We start from the raw sequence: 24,731 nt of genomic DNA on the forward strand, positions 1-24,731 counted from the left end.
AGACCCCCAAAATCTTCAATCTCAACTTGTAATTGGAGTTTATGAATGAACTGACTTAAAGTGACCTACTGTGCTACGCTATGCGCCCTAAACAAAACTGACCTGCACATGACCAATGATATAAACAATAACACATTGTGCAGTCAATGAGAGGCAGGGTCCAAGTGTATTTCAGGAAAACAAACGACTCACTGCAGCCCTGCTCGTCAGCTCCATCAACACAGTCCCTGTCCCCGTCACACACGTATCTGGGGTCGATGCAGCGGTGGTCGGGACATTGAAACTGGTCTGGGTGGCATGTGGTTGCCAGATCTGTCGACATACCAAACAGTAAGACACATTACACATGACTGTAAACTAAAACACATTACATACAGTAAGTATCACATGATCGACAGCAAAGGGTAAAGATGAGAGAGGAAAGGTTTCCCTGAAAAAGGCAGTCTGCGTTCCTTCCAGTCAATTTGATTCAGTTATCTTAACCCATTCAATCCGGGAATGCATCTGTGTAACCACTTAAACCATTATTTTATCCTTTGGCTATTAAGAAATTGCAGATATACATGAACTTGTAGATCTGCTATTTTCTTTAAATCGTGAACATTTTTGCAAATATCTTTGAATATACATATTTTTCAAAGCAAACGTTTTTTACTCAAATATCTGCTTCTGGGGGATCCCTGGGACAAAATATTTTCAGATGGGGGGATCCGTGAACAAATACATATTTTGGGTGGTCCTTGACATGAAAAACGTTTGAGAACCACTGATATTATAGCAACATAAGTCAAAATAAATAAATATATATATATATATATATATATACATTCAAAGATTTGCACACATTTTCACGATTGTTCAAAAAATAGCAGATCTACAAGCTCATAGCACTCGGTGCCACGCTATGAGCTTGTATATCTGCGATTTTTTTAAATAGCCAAATAAATCAAAAAATGACACAGATGCGTTCCCGGATCGAATGGGTTAACTTGACTTAATGCATGTACAAGGCAACTCACGGCAGTCCAACTCATCGGAACCGTCCCCACAGTCATTATCGGTGTCACACCGCCAGGTGTTTGGGATGCAGCGGTAGTTGGCACAGGTAAATTGGCTGGCAGGGCAAGTGCTAGGCGTGCGTGTGGGACAGTTCTGTTCATCGCTGCCATCAAAGCAGTCATTGTGCCCGTCGCAGCGCCACGGTCCAGGCACGCAGTGCTGGTTGGCACAGGTGAACGCGGAAGGGGAGCAAGTGATGTCTGCAAAACAGTACGAATGACGTTCAGCATTCTACACTTACAATGTGTTTGCAATGAGATGTTCCTGATTACATTGCGTTATTCAACTGTGATTGGGTCAATCTGGTCCAATCCAGCCACATTACAGTAGGAAAAAACTGATGCACTTACTGTTTGTTCCGCAGTTTAGTTCATCGCTGTTGTCATGACAGTCATCAAGGCCATCACATCTGTAGCTAATGGGCACACATTTGCCGTTGCTGCAGGGGAAGGAGTTGGCTCCACACTGAACTGTTGGGGGCTCATTGGATGGGTCCTCCACACAGGCCCGCTGGTTGGGTGCCAGCTTCATGCCATATGGGCAGCCACATACCCTCTGGGAATCTGGCACTGGGAAGCAGAAGTGGCTGCAGTCGCCATTTGGATTTGTCTGCCTGTTGCAGAGGTTGTTACCTGGGAGTGGGAATAGTATATACATTACACATCAATGGAAGTGATGCAAACATTGAGCCACACATGAACAGAATAATGAGCGCACTGGTTAAGTAACGCAGCTCACCAGTCTGAGTGTTGGAGTTGAAAGACTTGACATGGATGATGTGGCTGATTCCTCTCCTGATAATGATCATCTCCCCACCGTCAGTCTTGCGCACACGCACAATGGCACGCAGGCGCCAGTCAGTGAAATATGCATAGTCTTAATGGGTTAAACACAGAAATCATCGTGCAAGTGAGACATGTTAATAATACCAGAGCACAACCAAAGCTACTTCATCTCTCATCACCTCCAGTCAATTAATGGTTAGTTTGACAGTAATTGCTCCTTTGAAAAATGGCCAGCACTGAAGCAAGAACTACAAGCCATCTTTGTGTCCACTACAGTATACAATATGTGCATGAGACCAAATTCCACTCATGATAAAACTTCTCAACATTTCATATCATACAGTAAATTATACATTTTATTACCTTCAAAAATTGTGAGGCCAAAGGGATGAGATAACTGACTGATTCGGCCCAGAGACAGTCTGTTCTGTCCGTCAAAAGTGCTGTGCTCAATTTTATCAAAGAAGGCATCCACCCAATACAGACGCATAGAGCTGTGAAAAGATCATCAGAGCACACAGACAAGAGTTTAAACACTGCCACACAAGCTATCTGTCAGAAAAAGGATTAAAGAAGACCACACTTGGGGCGGCCATAGCTGAATGGTTAGTGAGCCCGCCTAGGGAGCCAGAGGCCCTGGTTACCCCAGGTTCGATTCCAGGCCAGGTCAGCATATGTGTCGATGAAATGAAATTTGTCCCTGAGCAAGACTCTTAACCCCTAATTGCTCACAGGTTCTCATTGGAAACAAGACCGCAAGGACTTTCATGAACGACCTGTTAAAAGGAATTATCCTTATCCTTACTCATATAATACATGTATACTTAAGCACTTTCTAATTTGGGACATGTCATAGACAAAATAATTTCCCTTTTTGTTCAGAATCTTCTGCTGTCATTGTCGGCTATTTTTTTTTGTTTTTGTTTTTTGTTTTCACATTTCAATCTCAGACGGGTGAATGAATAATACCATGACATCATCACATACAGTATGTATTGTAAGATTGACCACCCCATAGCCCACATACCACATACTGCTCCCACACATGCATACAAAGAAAAAAGTATCCTAAAGCCCCTGACATCTAGTGAATTAATTATTTTTTACTGAGACTCGCCAGAGAAGGAAGAATGGTGTAAGAATGTTGTTCATTGGGTCTACATGCAACTTTGAACACGTGGTTCTGGGACCGTTTGCTCACCTCCAGTCAATGGCCAGGCCATTTGGCCAGCCAAGAGTAGTGTTCACAATAGACAGGGCATGTGACCCATCACACCAAGCTCTCATAATCTTTGCTGGACGGTACCAGTCAGTCCAAAATATGTACCTGCCAAGTAAACACACACACACACACACACACACACACACACACACACACACACACACACACACACACACAAAATAAAACACAGTGTCACGCAATAAAGTAGCATTACTCTTTTGAAAAATAATATCTACGAGACCAAAAACTTTTTTTCTAAAGAATGCTGATATTTTATTTTTGAGAGCTTCATAGAGCTTTTCTATTTAAGCCAAGTTCTTAGTGTTCATTACAATACCAGCTTTCATGCTGAACTAATCTTGGTTATAGGACACAGAGCTATTGGAAATAACCACTTCTTCTAAAAAAAAAAAGAGGTCTCTTGTGGAATTTGATGAATGTTGGGAGTGGGACACATCTGGTATGATTAAAGGTATGTAATTACAAGTGGCCAGTTTTGCTAAAGCTTCCATGTCCTATAGCTGAGACAAAGACATTATCAACAGTGTCAGATGGCATGTTATGACATCTGATATCACATTTCTGGAGCACTTAAGCAATTATTGTTCTTTTTCATTGCCACTATACTCCCCCGGACTTAAAAAGAAGCTAAATTAATTACTTCTAATATAAGTATGTCATAAATAAATCTCTAATGCCCTCGGGGGGCGCAGTGGTGAAGTATCTGACCTCCACCGCAGAGTCTATAGGGGTTCGAACCCACCGCGGTGCATCCGGCTTTGTCGAGCGTTTATACGAGCACAATTTGCTCGTGTTCGGGTGAGGGAAGCCGGGCGTTTATCACTGCATGTACTCTTAAAGGCTGGGGCGGCACCTGTCAGCAGGGAATGTTGGGCGGGAGTAGTAGGGCAAAGGCTCTACGTCCTCCCAGTGGGGGCTCCTCACTGACAGGTGTGCAAGTAGGATTATAACAGCAGTGGCAACACACAGAAATGTGTGGGGAGGAATTCATTGGCATAATGACTATGACTAAAATCTGTAAAATATGCATGTTTAAAAAGATCTGGTATATGGGGCATGCCACTACATGCCAGCTGAAGACCTGTGTTGTATGTCTCTCTACTATCCAATAGAAAAAAAGTAAAAATGTCAAACCACTTAACCTCAACCACTTGAACCCTAGCATGTTATGGGGGGCTAACAATAGCTGAAAATATTTAGTGTAGTAGAGTGAAAACAGGAGGGGGCCTATAGAGCCCTTGGCAATATGGTCAACTAAGTATAGGGTTTAAGTAGTTAAAATATGTTTTTATCCGATATACAGTACACCCCTATGGCCAGTCAACATGACCTATAACCTTTCAATATCAAGTAATTCTATCTTGATACCCAATGACAGGATGCACCACGATGGATCTGGGGTTGTTGAGGTTGCGTACGATAGCTCTCCTGGACTTGTCAGCCACCTTCATGACTGATATGCTTCTGTAGCGAGGGTCAGTCCAGTAGAGGTTCTTTGAAATCCAGTCGTAAGCCAGGTCCTCCACTCCTTCCACCCTATTGGCTGCTAGTACCTCCCTGCCTGTGCAGATCAAAGGATTCAGGCCACCATTTAACGCAGAGATGAAAGGAGGAACACATTTAAATAAATAGGCTGTCAGCTTGCATTTTCCCCCTGACAGAGAAAGCTAGAGCTGTCCCAAAAATAACAGCACTGACCAGAGCAGTGAGGTTTTGCTTTCATTTTTCAAAGTGAGTCTTCATGGATTTCTACACAAGTAACTTTCTCCGTAAGACATTTGGTCAAGTGAGAAAATATTAAAAAGCTAAACACCCCCTGTGGAACAGATTTCATGAGTTGTTCGTTTTCATTTCTAGGGCATGACTTTGAACTGTTCCCTACTGTCAGCGCCCCATCATACATGATTTATACAAAAAAATAGCCGATCTACAAGCTCACGCGTTGTGAGCATGTAGATTGGCTATTTTCAGTGCGCGAAACCACGCACAACTAAATTATATGAAACCCTTAAGTCCCTGTTAAAGGCTGGCTGGATCACATGGTCAAACTCTCTAATTGTAAGGATATTATCCAAGGATGTAAATAACATTCCAAATCCAAATATATTAAGTATTGATTCCCTGTCATTCTCCATGCCAAGTACTGCCCAATAAGAAATGTTATGATTGTGTAATAGTATTGTTTTTAGTACAACTATCAAGCGATCATCAGCTAAATGAATAGATGAGATTCTCACCAGTCCCATCCACTTTCTGCTTGTAGATGATATCTTTGACTGTGTCTGAGAAGAAGATGGAATCGTCCTCTGCACTGAAGTCAACCCCAACAAAGGATGAGGGTGCTCCAGTGATGGGAAGGATGATATCCTCCTGAGATGAGAGGTTGAAGGGGATACCTCTGACAGCCAGCTGGCTGGAGAATAGCAGGAACTGCCTGACAGCTGGAGAGAGGAACCAAGACCAGAAGTATTAGGATAACAGAAAATAAGGGAAATGCAGGTGTCACAGCAGCAACAGCAGTAAAAATGAAACACAGGAGAGGTACAGTTGAGTAGGAGTCAAAACCAAAAATAAAAATAAAACTAGAAAGAGTGCTCCTCGGAGCACAGGTCTCCGCCAGGTCAGGTAGGTTATTGTGGGCCAGCAATGTTCGGAATTTGCCAATCAGGATGGAATATAAAAATTCGAACGGAACCATCTTGATCACTTGACTATAGAGATAATGTGTAGTGATTTTCATGATATTTGGACCAAATTTGTAGGAGTAATATAAAAAAGAAAAATCGGCCTCCTGGTGGCGCTATAATAGGGCAATGTTAAAAGGGTGGCGTTAGTTTTTCAAGGTAGTGCAAAAGTGTGTGCAAAGTTCCACCGCAATCGGACGCTGCGTTCATGATTTGCGGCATTTAGTTCAAAACGGACCAATCCTGCAAACTTTGGAAGCCAACCTTAGCCAATCAGGATGGAATATGGAAAATCAGACAGATCCGTGTTGATCACATGACTATAGAGATACTGTGTACTGATTTGCGTTATGTTTGGATAAAATCTGTAGGAGTAATATCCAAAAATGGGTTTTGAACAGATCGGCCTCCTGGTGGCGCTATAACAGGGCCATGTAAAAAAATTGGGGCAGAGGTTCTGAATTGGCATCCAGGGAGTGTGTGCGCACAGTTTCGCAGTGACCGGGCCAACAGTGCAGGAGATTAGCTGTTCACAGACAGATGGACACACGGACGGACGGACGGACGGACGGACGGACGGACGGACGGACAGACAGGGGGTAAAACATACTCTCTCGCCATGCCTTTCGGCCTGGCGGAGACAATAAAGATAAAGTAAAATAATGAGCTTACACATACTGTAGACATATACAATATTGTTGATGCAGATGGGGGTAGATAAAAGACACCAGAGAATTAGAGAAAGACTCTTGATAAATGCTTGTACGAGACAGGAAGCATCAGTGTGTGTGAGAGAAACAGAGAGAGAGGCCTGATGCAGGCAACATTTATTAAAGGAGCACTTCACCCATTTTCAACCATATCTTCATATAATTGGTCCTTAATAATGCCCATTATAAGATGATCCGTCTACCCGCTCTCTCTCTGGACACTCATTGGTGGGCTATGGACAGTTCAGAAACCTGCCTACCAATGACATCATCGATGGGATGGGATTCTAAGATGGAAAGTTAGCATGCTGAAATAGAAGCAATTGGTATTTTATTATTATTATCATTAATTATTATTAATTATTATTATTAACCTGCCTACCAATGATGTCACTGGTAGGCAGGTTTCTTAAATGTCCCCAGCCCTCCTCTGAGACACAGAGCGAGTAGACAGAAATGGTACCATCTTATAATGAGCATTAGAGATGACTTTTTATATGAAAATAGGTTGAAAATGGGTGAAGTGGTGACTATCTTTTGGATGTAGCCATTGAGGATGTGGGGGAGGCAATAAGAGGAGCCAGAAGACCCTAAGTAAATCTGAGTGTGTAGACCGCAGCAATACATAATTTCTCCCAGTGGTAGCATGTAAACAATAAACAGATGTCCTAACCTAGCACATAGCCTTGTGCTAGCCTGCATTGCCATAGCCCTGTGTAGATAATTGTTTATTCAATAAACAATCATCTACACAGGGATATGGCAAAGCAGCAGTCAAACAAAACAACAAGCAACCATGATCATAATAAATGTTATTCTTATCATGGTTGTTTGAGTACTGTGGTTTGGCCAAATCCAGACTAGAAGGGTTCAAGGAATCCTTCCAGGAATAAATAATCTTTCTCATTGGCAGGAGAGGCACACTGTTGATTCAGGTACTTTTTCGGTGACCCTTGATTCCCCTATGTTAGAGAAGTTTAGTCTCAGGAACTATTATGTTGAACCTAATACTGCCAAGACAGTCGGACATTTTTGCTTTGTATTTCTTACCTACACATCTCTTGCCATCATTATGCAGGTCATACCCCATGCGACACTTGCAGCGATAACCCAGCCCTCCGTTGTCACTCCTGTGACTTAGAATGCAGATCTGTTCACATCCACCCGTGTCTACACCACAGGGGTTTGGCACTGTCAAAAGTAATAACAAAATACGTTTTGCTGCATGACTTTCTTTTATGATTCCAACAGAAAAATACAACATTCACATAAGAAGCTGCCCACGAAATAGGGACATGAGGCTGTATAAGTGCCTATCAAGAGAATATTTGTACTGTAAAGTACATGTATGGCCTTAGTCAGGGGCTTACCAGTTGGTTGTCTTAACTGGTGTATCACTGCTACTCCATGTGGGGTCTGTGCTGTTGTGTAAACCACTTGAGGACTGCTGTCAAAGAACTTGTTAGCTTTCATCACAGCCATCTTGGTCCAGTCAGTGAAATAGACATTGTGTTCAAACAGACTGATGCCAAATGGATGAGGGACCACAGAGCCTCCATGAACCACTGTTTTTCTAAAAGGTTCGAGGACAGACTTATATTATAATACTGACAGATGAAACACAAAATGATATACATCCATTATGAACATCTGTTAGGTTTACCTATGAAGGCCATCATATGTTGTGGTTTCAATGTAATCATAGCGACTATCAACCCAGTAGATGCGCTTGGCCTCCAAGTCCAGTGTGATACCCGCTGGCCAACCCAGTTTGCTCCTGATGATCCCATAGCGGTTGGTGCCATCCATATAGGCCCTCTCCAGTCCTGGCTCTCCATTCAGTGCATTCCAGTCAGAGAAGAACATAAACCTGAGAAAGAAAGAGGAAAAACCTGGAAACTGGGCTCTTTACATCAGGGTTGCTTCTTGCACCTGCACATTATGGAAATACCAAGACAAGCATTCAACCAAAGACAAGAAGTAGAATGATAAGAGGATTTCCTTTTTTTAATTAAGTTTCACGTCCAGAACTTTACATTTTGTCTCCAGGTGGGTGGCTGTGAATCTTACCTAAGAAACTGTACATTCATTTAAGCTAAGCAATTTATGTGTGGCCACCTGGCTCTATCTCCCCCTTGAACTTATACTATTGGATTACAATGAGGGTCATCACTTACATTGCTCCTCACTAATCCATCCAGGGCAATCTGCTAATCTCTCTCATACACACATACACACACATTATTCCGTGCCAACGAAGCATGACACAGATACTGTATGTAGGGACTGGCAGTCTGCGGCTAGATGGGCGGGAGATGAAACATGTGCTTACCCGACAGTGGGGTCCACGGCCAGCCCTCTAGGGTTTCCCAGGTTTTCGGTGATCAGTGTGACCCGGTTACTCCCATCAAAGTCCACCATGTCAATCCGGTTGACGCTTGCCTCCACTACGTACAGTTTGTTGTTCACCCAGTCGACAGCCAGGTTCTCAGGGTAGTCAACTGATACATTTAAAACCACCTGCAAGTTGGAACCGTCCATATCCACAGAGAACACCTGTCCACAAAAGATAGCTTTGTTGTCAAGAGAGAGAGAGGCGGCCCAGGGTGATCAGAGAGCTACGGGAATCAACTTCTTGCTGTGGTCAAGAAGCAGCATAAAATGGCTACCAGTATCTCATCAATCAAAAAGCTTTGAAGGCCAGAGGTCAGAGGTATGAACTCCTGGTAAAATATGAATAATAGGGGACCCAAATGTTTAAAACATTAGTATGCTGTTTTTTAAGGAACTGCAAAAATCAGAACATGAACTTGTCTTCTCTGCCTGACCACACCTTGGTAGTGCTTTGTAGCTTCGAGTGGGTAGTTTCTGCAAACTACTGTACTATCCTGCTCATGCTAAGATGGCACTAGTTTCTCAGGCTTGAAGCCTTGGCACCACGCAGCTATAGTGAGGGGTATACTGCTCTTTCCAGCTCTGGTTCTTTTGAAACAGGATCCAGACGTCTAAGAAGCAGGATTTTCAACTGACCTGTTTAAAGAGAAACTGAAGATGTGGATATAGCCTGGTAGTTTAACCTTCCTGGTTACATTCACATGCCCTGTTTGTGGTCTCCCCTGCATTTAATCCGTTGACATGCCGCCACAGAGGTGGCTGATATACACAGATACCCAGTCCCAATTATGTCCCCAGCTTTTCTTCCCGGTGGCAGCGGTTCAAACCATAGAGAAGCCGAGGCATAGACTGCACAAAGCCCTTTGAGCTGGCCAAAGAATGCATATAGCTGGACAGACTCCCTGAAAACAAACGCTGCACGATTACCTTGAACATGATCAGGTTACAAAAATTGCACCCTGGTATGTGGACATCATACCAGTACATCAGACAGGTTTCAAGATTAGACTATTTGGATTCCATTCCTGGTCTACTTCCCCTTCATTATGGCCGAGCCACTTGGGAGCCAACAGCTCTCCCTTTATTACAGTATCCAAAGTGCCGATTTTTAAAAGGATAACCAAAATAGTCCGGGCCAAAGCATTTCCTCTACTGCTCCTGTATTTCTTCGCACAATACAGCATTCTATTCTCCACAGACTTGACCTCAGCTTTTGCAGTGTCTCTGGGAAGGGTCCATGGAGTGTTTTAAATGGTAAAGGGGTAACACTGGCTACTGCAATAGCACACACTTCTGTTACCTTGTTCTGAATTGTATCAGTCCAGAAGATTTTATGGAGGAGGAAGTGGAAGTCCACACCAACTGCAACCCCTCTGTTCTGAGAATGGATCAAAGTACGTTGGTCGTTGCCATGGATGTCACCTATTAGCAGGTCTCTGCCGTTAGAGAAGACTAAAAGAGGGACTCCAGCTACAGAGGGAAACAAAATATAAAGTCAGTTACAAAGTTGTAAGTACTGTAATGTAGTCTGTCTTATGTTTTTAGAGCCCCAGACGCAGAGAATTCATGTTATATGTAGGGCTAAAAAAACATTATGGACTCTCGTCACGCATATATACTCAACCACTGGAATTGATCCTGTTACAATATAACACTGCATGTACAAGTAGATCCCTGACTGAATCTCATGAAGTCAAAGCACTTTTGCTTGCCATTGTCATCAGACTTGTTGCTGCTGGGCTAGTGGTCAAAGGCAGAGAGGCTGGTCTCTTAGTAAACACTCTTTTATGTTACACCAAGGCAAGAGACTGACTAAAACAACATTTAGTGCGCAACAATGCATCAGAGAGCACAGCAGACACTCAGCAGGGCATGTTGGCAGACAGGACAAGTAGCTAGTCTAAGGGGCTGGAGTTTGGTTCGACATGACCAAATACAAAGACATTTTCATTCATTTAATAATTCGGAAAGTTTTAAGAAAATGTTAAAAAGAGGAAGAAAGATTTCCCCAAAATAAGGATGCCAGGGTTAATGCGGTTAGAATACATTTTAAATAAAATGTTTAGATTGTTATTTTCAAACATAAATAAATATGTTAGACAGTCTACATTTCCCCAAAAGAAATCCATGTATTCAGACAAGAAGCAGGGATAAAATGTCCCACCGTCAATAAAAACAAATAACCAGAGTGGATATCGGAAGAGGAACAGTCACTTACATGTCTGAGTGTCGGCTCTGCAGTATCTGTGCTGTTCCAAGATGTAACCCTCTCGGCAGCTACAGCGGTGGCTGCCCGTCCTGTCCTCACACAGCTGGTCACAAACGCCCCACATTGAACAGTCGTCAAAGTCTTCACCATGAAATCAAAGGACAATCACAGCCGACACAGGTCAAAAGACACATTCCTTTTCTTCTGAGCCGGGTTAACCACATGAACCCTATCGTCCCTATTCTGGGCATGTCATAACAGGCGAACGTTTGGCAAATATAGGCAAACGTGGCGAAAATATCCGAACATTCTGTGAAAATAGCAGATCTACAAGCTCACAATGCATCACAACACAATGCATTGTGAACTTGTTGAGCTATTTCGCTGTTTGACATACAGCAAAGTAATTTGTATATGGGTTTAGATTTATTCTCTAAAAGCTACAGTTAGGCCAGTAGAATAATTAGATCTCTATTCCAGGGCTTTGGTTGAATTGGGGCATTTTGGTTAATATGGTACATTTGTACTTGGTATGAACTGCATTTCTCTTAGTCTGTAGGCCTATTTGCTCTGAGATTAAAAGGAGTTGTTCACCCAACAACTCCTACCAGAAACATTAGCATACCTATATTCACAATATGTTCATCAATTTTTGCAGAATGTTCATCCTTTTTTGCAGAATGTTTGCCTATTATGACATCCAGTCCAGAATAGAGATGCTAAATGGTGCATCTATATAGCGCTTTTATCCAAAGCGCTTTACATACTGTAGATATGTTTTTACCAAAAACACATTGGTCTAGCCCTAAATGTATACTAATGGACTCCTAATGTGTCATAGGGTCTATTCCAATGTGCTGCACATTTTAAAACAATAGTATGTCTGCATTAACTAACTGAGCCACTTTACCACCAAAAAAGTTCTAATCAATATAGACAGTGCTTCCATCGCAAAAGGGCCACTTAGCGTATTATACATCATATGGCTAGAGATTGCTGTTTTTTCAAAGGACAGTGTTACTTGACGACAGAAGGAGATCAAATCAAGTTTTACCAGCTAAACCATTGGTTTGGTTTGGTTTGGCAGCTGTTGATGAGAAAGTCCAAGCCAAGGCATGCACATGTAACAATGGAAAAAAGACACACACTACAAGCTACACTTGATTTGATTGACGTAATAATAACATGTTCAATGCTTCTCACGGAAACGTCGAGGATAAAATGCCAATGGAACACCGGAACAAGGAAACTTGAGAGACAAAAAAAGATATGGAGGAGGACCCAGGCTGTAGATGGATGGTTTCCATGGATTATGATTGTTGACTGTTATTATAGTTGTTATTGTCATTAGTGGACACTTTGAGACACTGTCTCTCAACTAACGACAACCAGTTTTACTTGACCAGTTCTGCCCTCCTTTGCCTTGGTAGCAAATTAGCTCCTTCTGAACAGATGACATGCCTTCTGTTTTTGCTCTTTTCCTGCACCATGTTTTCACTGTGGTCCCTCGCATGTTATTGTCTGACCACACCACATACACTCCATTGTCTTAAAAGAAAAAGGAAGAAAAACTAGTTTTTCTCCAACAAACGATTGAAAGCACATCTAGCTATTTTCACAGAATTGAGGCGGCAATTATTTCTTCTAACTGTCTTGTTGTCTTCACCTGATGCAATTGTGTACAGGCACCATGTGCAATACTACAAACCTCCTGAACATATTATATTAATGAGCATGTTACTTTACGAGTCACCAAAGTTATTCAAACACATTTTGATATGTTTTTATTTTATAATGAAGAAAATATATAGACCATATTTTGATTTTCTTTCTTTCAAAATAAAAAAAGTGTCACGGACATACTGTAGACATGTCTTGCCACAGACACGTTTGTCCGTGTACGGACATGTTGATGGCCTCTGCCGCGGTATATTTGCTATACTGACTTAAATAATAATAAAATAATAAACCAATATTTCTGTCATTGTACAGTCGGTTTGCCAAGGAATGGTTAAGCCAAAATCATAAAGGCTTTTTTAACCACAATATGCTTTGGAAATGGTCAGTAGTAATGTCAAGTAGTAGTCATGGTCAATGGACTACACGTGTCAGAATGGTACCTTAATCTCATATCAGTACAGGAGGAACAAGACGTCTCTGAAAGGCCAAAGAATCTTTAGGCAGTAAAACAATGTATGCTGACAAAAGATGTCTGTTAATCATACATACCAATACAAGAGCGACTGTCATTGTTATTGACAATATATCCAGAAGGACAGGAACATGTTCCTCCCTCAGGGGAAGCGTGACAACGATGTTCACAGCTCAGAGATGGACATCTCCAGATACCTGACCCCCATGGACACAATATTCATGAATTAATACATTTTGTACTTCACACTTTGTACTGAAGGAATTTAGTTTGGTTGCCAACTGTTTTCATGCATCATAGGCTTAAGCTTACGGGAAAGCTAAAGACAGGGAGAAAAAAAGAATGAAAGAAAGAAAGAAAGAAAAATAAACATTGGTGCATCATATTGGTACTAACTGCAGTTGCGTCCAGCTGTAGTGTTGGTCTCGTCTTCTCCCTCGGGGCAGTGGACGGTTCCATCACACAGCTGATCCATAGCGATACACAGACCCGAGGATGGACAAGGCCATTCTCCAGGGTAGCACTGGCGTGGTATATTATCTAGAGGCAAAACAATCAATCATCAGTGCCTTGACACAGAGAAAACAGAAACAAATAAGAAGATAGGAGGGCCTGCCCTGGAGTGTCACGTGCAAAAAAGAAAGATACACAATGTCTGACGTATGCAATGAGGACAGGCAACCGTATCTCCAGAGGAATGCAATAGTGAACTCAAGGACATGGTGACGCAGACTTCATTGTGGGAAATCACTTTCACTTTAAATCAATGGGGGGGAACTGAGTTTTGAGGGGGTAAAAGGGGGGGAGGTGCTTGGAGGGCTCCCGTAGCCCATCCTCTAAAAACACACACTCTTCACGGCGGTGTGGAGGAATTCTAAAGCCCTTTGGAAGGCTGCACGGTCTTGTGCCACAAAGAGGCATTTGAATAACACACTTAAAGGGGCACAGACTCAGCTCCTGGCTAGCCCATACCCACCATGGGGGCTGGAGGTGAATCAGGTCACAGAGAGCTTGGATTTCCTACCCATTCCACCAAATGTTCAGGGGCTCTATGTCCAATATTGAACATGTGCTGCTAGGTATTTGAAGTGGCTGTAGCTTTAAAGAATCCGTACCACAGCCTTTTTCATCTGCGTTGTCCTCGCAGTCATCTTCTCCATCACACAGCCACACTTGATGGATACAGCGGCCACTGGGGCAGGTGAAGTAGCTCCCTCTACAAGTGGGGTACGCTGCCACGAGAGAGAGAGAGAGAGGGAGAAAACACGTAGTAAAGGTCAGGCCAAGTCCAGCTTAAGAGAGCATCTATCCGGGCAAATATAAACTGCTGCTGTCCCAGGAAAAAGAGAGACAAGGAGGAAGAGAAGAGAGGAGAACGGAAGGGCACATACTGCAGTTCTGCTCATCACTTCTGTCTCCACAGTCATCGTCATGGTCACAGACGTAGCGCTGAGGAACACACTCTCCGTTGTGACAAGGGAACATGCCCGTGCTGCAGTGCTGTGCTACAGGCAGAACATATAAACAAACAAAAGAAAGTGATAGGTGATAGGTGAAGTCACGATATGACTGTCTTGTAGATCAGATTTTTAGAACTACAGCTATAGCCATCCCATTTTTAGACATCTTTCCATTATAATTCTGCGATTCCCAACCTGTGCGTGCGCCCACCAGGGACCACTGGTGGGCTGTGAGGATATTGCTATAGCGGGCCTCCACATAATTGGCAAAACACTAAGATTTTAATGATTATATAACATTCATTAAAAAAACTATTCATGGTATTCTTTTTCTTTAAAACCTTGATACCGATAAATAGGAACTTAAAGTATACTATGTTTGTTCCATTGATCCAAGCCAGAACAAAATCGATTGTTTGTCATTAAAATAAACATGCTCTGAAAATGCACGCGACCCACCCATCTGACCACTTAACAAGGCAGCCGAATGGCTGCCTTGTTAAGTGGTCAGATGGGTGGGCCGCGAACACTTACTATTATGGAAAAAGTTGGGTACCACTGTTATTATTGTAGCGACCCCGCAAAAAGACCTGGCCATAACTTGCTCCTCCAAGGGAGCTAGCTCTCTTGGCGTTGCTTGTTACCTGCCGGTCAGTCAAGCTGGAGACGGGGGATTCCAGCTGGGTGAGCGGACGTTACATTGGTGTCAGAAGCGGTTGAGGACCAATAGAGCGTGCCCTTGAGCGAGGGAGTGAAGCGAGAAGCGCGAGGGCGCACTTCAGAAAGGAGGGGGTAGTGTAGCGACCCGGCAAAAGACCCGGCCGTAACTTGCTCCTCCAAGGCAACTAGTTCTCTTGGCGTTGCTTGCTACCTGCCTGTCTGCCGAGCTGGACACCCGGGATCGATTTCAGCTGTGTGAGCGAGACGTTACATTATTGACTTGAGACTTACTGCAGTTTGCTTCATCAGAGCCGTCACGGCAGTCCACCCTCTGGTCACATCGCTGGGTCCGGTTGAAACAGGCGCCATTAGCACATCTCAGCTCTGTACACGCAGGATAGTCTGGACAAGATGAATAGATTATTAACAGGACGAAAGTAAATTGCATTCATCAGACAGTTCCTTTAGCGTAGAAGTATTGCATGAGCCATATGCTTAAAACGTATGACATGGATATACAGCTCCAATTTCAAACTGTGGGTAAACGTTACAGTGTTGCCTTTACACTGCCTCACAGGCATGTCTCAGCTCTTATTAGACCCATTCTATAAGCAATCATGCTGTTTAAACCACTGCTTTACACATGTAAAGAATCCTGCAGCTATCAGAAATTCATTATGGCAATTGACCTCTGAAATACACTGTAACTGAACTGAATATGGCAAAGGGTCATTCTTGGCATTCTAGAAATATCACAGAACATGTGAAAGACTAATGCGAAGGATAAGAAACCAAAGTTTACAAATTAACACCGACAACAGCCACATGCAGCATTCTTTATGCAATTGTGAGATTACCACAGTGTGCAGGGCTGTAACCATGTCGGCACAATAATGGAATAGCAGCTGAACTTCAGCTTGACTAATCCACCAAGGAATCTGCAATCAACCTCTGACAACAAGAAGCATATTGTGACCCATTCTGTCAGTCAACGAGCCTCTTAATCTTAACAAATTGATTAAAATGCCACGGCAGTCTGAGTCAGACACACACACAAAAAGGAACCCGTTCCAGGGGGAAACTTACGGCAGTTTATTTCGTCAGACCCATCCGAGCAGTCAGGCCGCCGGTCACAGCGGTACTCACTGGGGATACAGGCTCCGTTACCGCAGCTGAATTGGGCAGTGGTGCACGTCCTCCCAGCTGGCAACACATTTGGGAGTAACTTAGCAACAACTGGAAGGGGTGTTATTCACTAATTTCTTAAAAACTATTTGAAATGTGATGCACTTGAGATACTCATTATTGCAATGCTATAGCAAATCCCTCAAATCTCAAGTCAAGTAAGGAGTGGCAATGGACTGCTTTCAACCTGCCGTCCCTGCTATTTTGGGGCGTGTCATTATAGGCGAAGATTTCATTGTGAGCTTCTGCATTTTTTGTAAATATTTCAATAGGGCTGGTGGTTAAATGGCATTTTCTTGCAATACACAGGGCTATATTGGAACATGTTTCCCAAACATTTTCATGTCAAGGGCCTGATATGTATTTGAATTGTGTGCCGGGGACCCATTAAACACATTTTGTCAACATTTGTCATTATTTGTCAAAAACAGCAGATCTGCAAGCTCACAATGCATCGCATTGCAACATGTTGTGAACATAGATCAGCTATTTTGGAATAGCTACAAAATAAAATTTTGCTGGGGAGGGTCACTGGACCCCACTTTGAGAACCACTGTCTTAATGTCAGTCTTGGAGGAAGTACTTACGGCAGTGCTGCTGTCTTTCATCAGAGCCGTCCTCACAGTCCTCCTCGTCGTCACACACCCACACATCGGGGATGCACTCACCGTCACTCAGACACTGAAAGTGACTTGCTTCACAGGTTACCTGAGCTGTGGGAACACAAACAGATCATCTTTGAGTATTTCCACTGCTTAAATCTGTGAGTACTACTTCTCCCTAGCGGACCTTAGGAAGACTACAGGGATCCTTATGAACAATAATTAACCACTTGAACCCAAGCGTCTATAAATTCTGGGTCATGTCGTAATAGGCGAACATTCTTATGAAAATAGCCGAACATTCGACTGAAATAGAAGATCTACAAGCTCACAACGCGACGCATTGTGAGCTTGTAGATTGAACCCTGGGGGACAAAGTACTGGGTTTCAGTGGCCAAACACTAATCCTCTACCTATAAGGATGGAGTATGAGTCAGTATATTATCAACCCTGTCTAATAGGGCATCTTGATCTACTCTGTGTGTGATGAGTGACTCACGGCAGTCTTGTTCATCAGAGTCATCCACACAGTCTGATGTGCCATCACAGTGCCAATCACCAGGGATACACCGACCTGTCCCACAGCGGAACTGCCCGGTTTCACATCCTAAACACAACCAAAATGGAATTATGAGTATAATTACCACAGCACTTGATGATTTTTAACTCAATTTCTCTATAGTCCAAACTGGTAGAATACTTGGAAATATCCATTCACCTGGTGATGGCAATAATGCAATTAGAAGATAAGAACATTCTTTTTGTAACATTCTTTGCTCGCTGAAATGCCAACTCTCCCTCTCTATTTTCCTCGAAAACATCAGAGCAGTCCTAATGGTGTAGGGATGCCTTCCATTGATGAAGCATGCTGTTAACAGCATTGACGAGTCTTGGAGACGAGCGTGCCAGCCTTCCCCCCAGACAGTTACACAACCCTCAGTGCACTCATCTCAAGCCTTCTTTTGATGTTCACACTGAGTGGCATCTGAGGAGATAAGGTACCACCACTCTACCTTCCCTGACGTTTTCCAGGAGATATTGACTCCGGCAACATAGTTCAGTGTCAGAGCGCTCTGTCAGACCCGTCTAAATAGGAATGTGCAATTCTGATTGTCTCTTTCTGACAACCTGATTTATGGTTCATGCTGTTCCTGGTCAGAAACGTAATTGGGATAAATAGTGGTACCGGGTGGTACCGCAAACCTTTCAACCCAAATTCTTCACTGAAGGAAGTGTAAGGTGGTGGTTGGTGGTGCATGCCTGGGGTTGGGGGTCTATCTCTAGCCTGTCTTATCCAGTACCTCTAGATACACCCCTCCTACTCAATCAAATTGCTTTCTACACAGAAAAACAAACATCTCACTCACAAATATGGGTAGTTTATCAAAAATGTGTGTACTAGCAACAAGTATAAGAGTAGCCAAAGCCATTTTAGATTTAGACTGCAATATTTCAATCCCTATGCTGTAGATGATAGATTGCTCATGTAATTAATTGGTCAAAGGGTGTGAAAAGCTGTGAAGCTATGAAGAACAGGCTTACTTCCTTCTCCCTTGTGTATTAGTGTCAGCTACTAAGCACGTCCTTCTGATGGGTAAAAAGGAAATTACTTTAACCCCCCCACCCGCGCTAAAAAGACATATCAAAACAATTTGAAATCGGATTCTGTCTTGATAAATTCCCTGCAAAATAACAGCCTATTATTCACTTGACTAATGCTGTGTGAGTGAACAGTTTATTTTATGAGAGTCAGTAGTTTATCATCCCTTTTATGTAATGTGCTCTTTAAAGATGGATCACTTCCACTTCACTTGTGGGGTCAGTGCTTGTGCTACTGCGCTAAAAGCCTTGCAATAGGCTCATATCATGAGGTCTCGTCTCAGATTAATTAGCCCAAACCACCAAATGTCTTCAATAACCACCTAGGCTTCAAATGGGCTTCAAATTTAACTCCTTCAGCAGCTATCTGGGAGGCAAGCCTTTTTCCTGCTCAGTTTACTAATGATAAAATTGCTCCCCATCGGCTCAAAGGGAGCCTTTGTTGCAAGGCAATGATCCCAGAGGTTTCAGCATCATCTATAACATGGCTCATAGGACAAGTGGTGCATACAGTGTAGAAGAGGCACTGCAAATATTTAATCAGTTACATGAACAACAATCATGACGAGTTATGTCCAATAACAATATCAGTTAATTTATAGAAGTTAAAGTATAGAATCTCTCAGTTCAAGCCACTCAATGATTTGCCAAGGGTGGTATAACGATATTACAATATAAACAAAATATTACAATAATAATAATAAGTTGTAAAGTGCTTCACGCACAAATACTATAATGACAAAACCAATCTAAATGGAAGATTACAATTAGGAATAGCTGATAAGAATACAAATTTAAAAGGACGACAATATTAAGAATATGATTGTAAGAGATATTCACAATTGCTATACATTGAGACCAAGGTTAACAACTTAAAAACGACATATGCCAGAAAGAAACTAATCTGCCAAGACCTTCAAATGCAGCCAGTGTTTCCTGACAGTATCAGTTCTGGGAAAGGTGACAACCACACTAGAGTTGAACCTTTCAACAGTACTATCTTGTGTGGGAGCTGTTCCTGCATTCAGTGAAGAACGTCTTCTTTGTAACTTTTCCTTAATCCCCAAATTGCTATTTCTTTCTGAAAATAGGAGTGATCTGACAGCGTCAATCACTGTTCTGCAAATGTTAAGGGCAAAATAACCTGAAAGATTAGTCTTCTGCTGTGTGTCCTTAGACCTTTTTCATTTTTTCTTTTTTCATCCTGTTAGTGCCTTTGCTTTTGTATGTTTTGTTTAATTCGCTGTTTTCTTTTTACACGCTCTCTCATGTCTTCTAATTAGCCAACTTAAACCCACAGCAGGCGAGAACCCCACACTATCCAAGGAGGAAGATAATGACACACTACTACTACTGCTAAACAAAGAGGAAGCAGGAGAGGAATTTTCATTAGAATGAAGCCTCCCAATGCCTCAGACCCCACTGTGAAATCACAATGGCACAAAAGAGGGGCCAGTGGGGATGCAACCTCATAACTGGAAGTGTCACCCCGCAAAAAGCCACTATGGAGATGGACAGCAGAAAGAAGAATACAGTAATGCCGGCTTCTTGCAAAAAACAACAACAAAATCCAAAACAAAAGTTGGACAGAAGTCTCTTCCAACCCCCAACTCCTAGAAAAACTCCTCCTGTCCGCTACCCCAAAACATCTCTTTCTCATCACGTGGGGCCCCTGAAAGATGTGTTCAGTCTTTCATCAATACCGCCTTGTTTTGGTATGGCCCTCCGCGCTCATTGAATGTGTATGGAGAGAACGGCTGCTGGCAGCATGAGGCGCTGGACCCGTCCACACTGTCAGAGCGAAGTCGCTGCTGCCCATTTCATATGGAAATCAATGCAACAGAATGCAGTCAATTGACAAACAACTTTGGCTCTTGCCGCTACGCACAAATAAAACAGTGACAAACCCAAGGGAGTCTGGCAGTGGCACAGGCACAACAGGGGGATAGAAACGGAGTGATGAATGAAGCTTTGGGCTGGTTCTAAAGGATGCTTCAAGGGAGTAGTCATCGTATGTTTTGATAAATTAACTTATAAAAGCCTGTGTCAAAAGAAACATAAATTGAGTTGTCATGCTGCACTCAAAACGGCATAGATGAATTGTTTATTGTTTCTCTGTGCTAAATCACATCACACCAGCTCCTGGTTGGAGACTGAACTCCATCCACTGCATGACAGGGTTGTATGTAACCTACCTACATAGAGGAGCTGCCTAAAAGGAAAGGACTGGTTGTCTGTGCCTGCCAACTGCACCTGCGTTCCCATTTCTAATACAGTGTTACTGTTGCTCAAGGACTTAGGCTGCTATGCCGGAAAGGACCCTGCATTTGTGAGGTTTAACTTGCACGTGCTGGCTAGGTTACGGAGCATTGAAAAGTTTCAGCACAACAAAAGGCGAGTGTTTTTTCCCCCTTGTTGTTACCATGTCATTACAAATTCAAACTAAAAATAGATCAGATTGAAGTGAACCAAGACACCTTCTTCAAAACGTACTCGTAGACTAAATAACTGTAGCCTATTTATTTACACATTATTGTTTTGGTTTTTAGATGCTATCTCATATTCTGTTCATGTATGCATCCATCCGTGTAATGGGTTCCCTTACACAGCACTTAACAGATCATTGAAGAATATTACAGGTTGCATTTGTTAACGATTAATGGAGAAAAACACACATTTTCACCTGTCATTCCAACAATGTACTGGTGAAACATGTTTTCAACAGCTATGCCCTAAAGCAGGATGAAGGCAACCAACCACAACTAGGATTATTCATCCATCAAAACCTTTGTTGTGTGTTAGACGTTTAGGCTATGCATTAACAGGAAATGACCTAAAACTCTGTCACATTATGCTGATGCAGGCATTCTACAACACCATCAAGGCCCAGATTTAGTAAATGTGCTACAAAAGGTCATCCATGAAACAGTCACCTAGAACTAACCCTATGACACTTGACAGGCACAAAACAAAAACAAGAATTACAAACGAGTCACAATAAAGAAAATAACCTGTCCCAACACCAAGCATCATGTGACCATTTCTGCACAAAGCTTGTGATTAATAAATCAGGACAATATATACAATATTACTTTCAAACATTTCTGACATAATGTGTCCTTCAGTGTAATTAAAAATCACCAGATCATCTCCAAAGACAAATCTAGGTCTGTTATTTGCATACCCTGTCCCTGACGACTCATAATACCTGGCTACTGTATAAAACAACATGCATTTATATAAGTACAGCACATCACTGTCTGTTAATAGCTAATACATCTTGCTAATAATCAACAGAAATATGCTGACAAAGGGTAACTCAGATATGGTGTGAATACAGTCCAAGTTATTATCTAGGACACTGCCGATCTACAGCATCTCCATATATATGTCACTGTCCAAGATTCAGCACAGATGACATGCAGCCTTGTTTTACTTCAGCCTTTTGTGACAAATGAATGTATGCTTAAATGTTACTAGCCAGTGAGGAAATAAATAAGTGCAGGGTAACCGATACCAAGAAATAATTATATAATAAAGCTGGATTCCTGGGTGGCTCTTTAACAGATTGTAAGAACTTTCTCCTCGTTATAGAGCTATATGCCCTTTTACTCAGTTCAAAACGGTTCCTTAGGTAGAAATGGTTGCTTTCCGTAGCAGCTGCAGTGTAATTAGTTGCTTGATTCACACTAAGGAGCTTACATACTAAGGGTTGAGCAAAAAGAAAGCAGATTACAATTTGAGACGTAGGACCTGTAGGCTACAACTATAAGAGACAAACACAGGCCTGTCATATAAGAACATTTAATAATTTCCCCCCTCTTTTCAAGTCTGTAAATAAAATGTGTCCCATAATATATAGGAATGATTTAGGTGTTAATCCTCCTGGGTTTGCACGAGAAAAACTATTCCTCTGAATGAGATTTACCAGTAGCTTTCAGTCCACACAGATTGTCTGTGAGTCACATGCTCTCTTCTGTTACCTAGCAACAAGTAAAGCTCAGGCAAAAGTTCTCCAAGAGAACTTCCAATCTGTCTGAGGAAGGCTTTGTACTCAACCTTTAATGTAATGCTCTGTAGCAAGACATTTTGCTCTAGAATCAAATTTGTTGTCAACTAGCTTATTGCAGTGCAAGGAAATAATGGCACTGAATAATCTACATGGGTATCATAGGCCATTGAAACCACCACATTTATTCTTCAGAGCTCTCAAACTGCTGCATGAGCATCTGCTCTATTGAATAAAAATAAATGTCTACTCCCCCCTAAAAGAGAGAAAAAAGAAAAAACATTATTTCTCTCTGATACAATAAATAAAATCCAGTGCTTTCCAGATTTAATCGGGCACTTGATTTGTTTTTATGTTTAACAAGTGGACTGGCTGAATCAATCAATCAACAGAAACATAACAACTCAGATAAAGTTGCAGGTTCCGCATCATGAATTATTCATCATCAGACACCCTGTTGAATAAAATCAGTCAAAGAACCAAAACCACACACACAGGCCTACCTTGAGAATGGACCCGAATAACACAGTAGAAAACTATGAGGAGGAAAAGTTTTGCTCGCAGTGTTCTCCTCATTGTGTTAGTGGGTCCCGGCTGGTCCGTCCAGCTCCGCATGAAGCTGGGCAGATGGAGAAGCTCTTGGGACTGGGATGCAGGGCTCTCTCTCCTCTCTCTCTCTTGTCCCGCTAGTTGATGAAAGGGGGCGTGTGTTGATGAAAGGGGGCGTGTCATAACGCCTGGGACAGCCGCTCCCCCAACCTCGGCCCTCCGTATAAATCCCTCCTGCCCCGGGATCAGGGTTGCCATGTCTGCTCATTATGAGCGACTTTGGGCTTGTTTTTCTGTAAAGTTGCTTGTAAATATTGGTTAGTTGTGGGTTGCGGCTTTTTTGGTCTTGTTTCTAAAGTGTACTTGCTTATGAAGGCTTTCTTGCAAAAAAAAAAAATATATATATATTTAAACCAGTGGTTCTCAAATATTTTCATGAAAATGTTTATGTTTGCATTATGTTTAAAGTGCTCATGTGGTGGCCTAAGTTGTTTCTTTTGGGCTTGTTTTCCTAGACCTGATTGCTTATTTCTCTCGCAAAATCTGGCAACACTGCCCGGAATCTGCATAATGCCGTGGCCCCAGCTGTCTGAAGGACAGCAGCGCGTGATTAGACACAACTTTTTTATTTATTTCAAGGAGGACCCCCAGTTTGGCATGCAAGGCCATGGACGGTGGTGGACCTCCATAACTCTGAGAGTGTACAAATCTCAGAGACGATCAATCGTTTTTCTGGGGACCCCCCTGAAACCCAAGGACCCAAGGGGGTCCCCGGACCCCACACTGAGAACCACTAGTGCAGTAATGCAGTGTTAATTCTGTCGACTAAGACTAAGACTAAAATACTAAGGTTTTTGATATTTAGTCGACTAGACTAGACTAAGACTAAACAATTTTCAGAAATAGGACTACAACTAAATGGTGTGTTATTCGAGACTAAATCAAAATTTGCTCTCAAAATTAACACTGCAGTAATGTGTATCTCCAATTTGTTATCTATGCCCAGTGCATTTGATTGATTGATCGATTTAATACTTTATTAACAGTTTGCAAAAAAAGCACAGGAAGTAGGCCTACAGTTCTATAAAGGTCTGTTAAAAGGATTAAACCCAAGAAAGCACTTACATGGCTTGTTGTTTCCATTGGGGCCCTGTGTATTCAATTCAGTGAAACATTTAGTGACAGACAACTATACAATTCTATGCAAAAACATCATATAAACGAGTAGTAATCAAAAAGAAAAATATGTACAGTAATCAGTTCAGTGGACACATTATATGCTATTTAATCACTCTTAAGTCTTGCTGTACAAACACCATGTGCTCTCCTTTATCAAGATAGCCTAATCCAGTCTGTGTGCTTTATCACTGTTGAAATACAACTGTCATTTAACCTAGTTTTCTTTCTTCTACTGAATAGGCTATTTTATCT

General features: G+C 42.2%; 1 protein-coding gene across 3 annotated transcripts in view; it reads right to left on the minus strand.

Annotated features, from left to right (window-relative positions):
• Positions 1 to 23,348, minus strand: part of lrp2a (low density lipoprotein receptor-related protein 2a) — a 63,440-nt gene extending 40,092 nt beyond the window's left edge. For 2 of the 3 annotated variants that reach the window (XM_084085305.1, XM_084085307.1), the window contains exons 1-23: positions 23,255 to 23,342; positions 17,643 to 17,750; positions 17,129 to 17,254; positions 16,443 to 16,559; positions 15,648 to 15,758; positions 14,628 to 14,741; positions 14,352 to 14,468; positions 13,633 to 13,776; positions 13,314 to 13,433; positions 11,094 to 11,225; positions 10,176 to 10,345; positions 8,814 to 9,037; positions 8,145 to 8,351; positions 7,852 to 8,054; positions 7,532 to 7,672; positions 5,325 to 5,528; positions 4,456 to 4,648; positions 3,046 to 3,171; positions 2,208 to 2,338; positions 1,798 to 1,935; positions 1,410 to 1,691; positions 1,020 to 1,259; positions 193 to 312 (exon numbers count right to left, since the gene is read on the minus strand). In XM_084085305.1, coding sequence (XP_083941431.1) covers positions 193 to 312; positions 1,020 to 1,259; positions 1,410 to 1,691; positions 1,798 to 1,935; positions 2,208 to 2,338; positions 3,046 to 3,171; positions 4,456 to 4,648; positions 5,325 to 5,528; positions 7,532 to 7,672; positions 7,852 to 8,054; positions 8,145 to 8,351; positions 8,814 to 9,037; positions 10,176 to 10,345; positions 11,094 to 11,225; positions 13,314 to 13,433; positions 13,633 to 13,776; positions 14,352 to 14,468; positions 14,628 to 14,741; positions 15,648 to 15,758; positions 16,443 to 16,559; positions 17,129 to 17,254; positions 17,643 to 17,750; positions 23,255 to 23,327 — 3,541 coding nt within the window. In that variant the 5' untranslated portion in view covers positions 23,328 to 23,342. Of the gene's footprint in view, positions 1 to 192; positions 313 to 1,019; positions 1,260 to 1,409; positions 1,692 to 1,797; positions 1,936 to 2,207; positions 2,339 to 3,045; positions 3,172 to 4,455; positions 4,649 to 5,324; positions 5,529 to 7,531; positions 7,673 to 7,851; positions 8,055 to 8,144; positions 8,352 to 8,813; positions 9,038 to 10,175; positions 10,346 to 11,093; positions 11,226 to 13,313; positions 13,434 to 13,632; positions 13,777 to 14,351; positions 14,469 to 14,627; positions 14,742 to 15,647; positions 15,759 to 16,442; positions 16,560 to 17,128; positions 17,255 to 17,642; positions 17,751 to 23,254 lie in introns of all 3 variants that reach the window. The other variant, XM_084085306.1, reaches the window with a different exon arrangement.
• Between the last annotated feature and the right edge of the window lie 1,383 nt (positions 23,349 to 24,731).

This window comes from Gymnoscopelus microlampas (assembly GCF_963454915.1).
Source record: "Gymnoscopelus microlampas genome assembly, chromosome: 17".
NCBI lineage: Eukaryota > Metazoa > Chordata > Actinopteri > Myctophiformes > Myctophidae > Gymnoscopelus > Gymnoscopelus microlampas.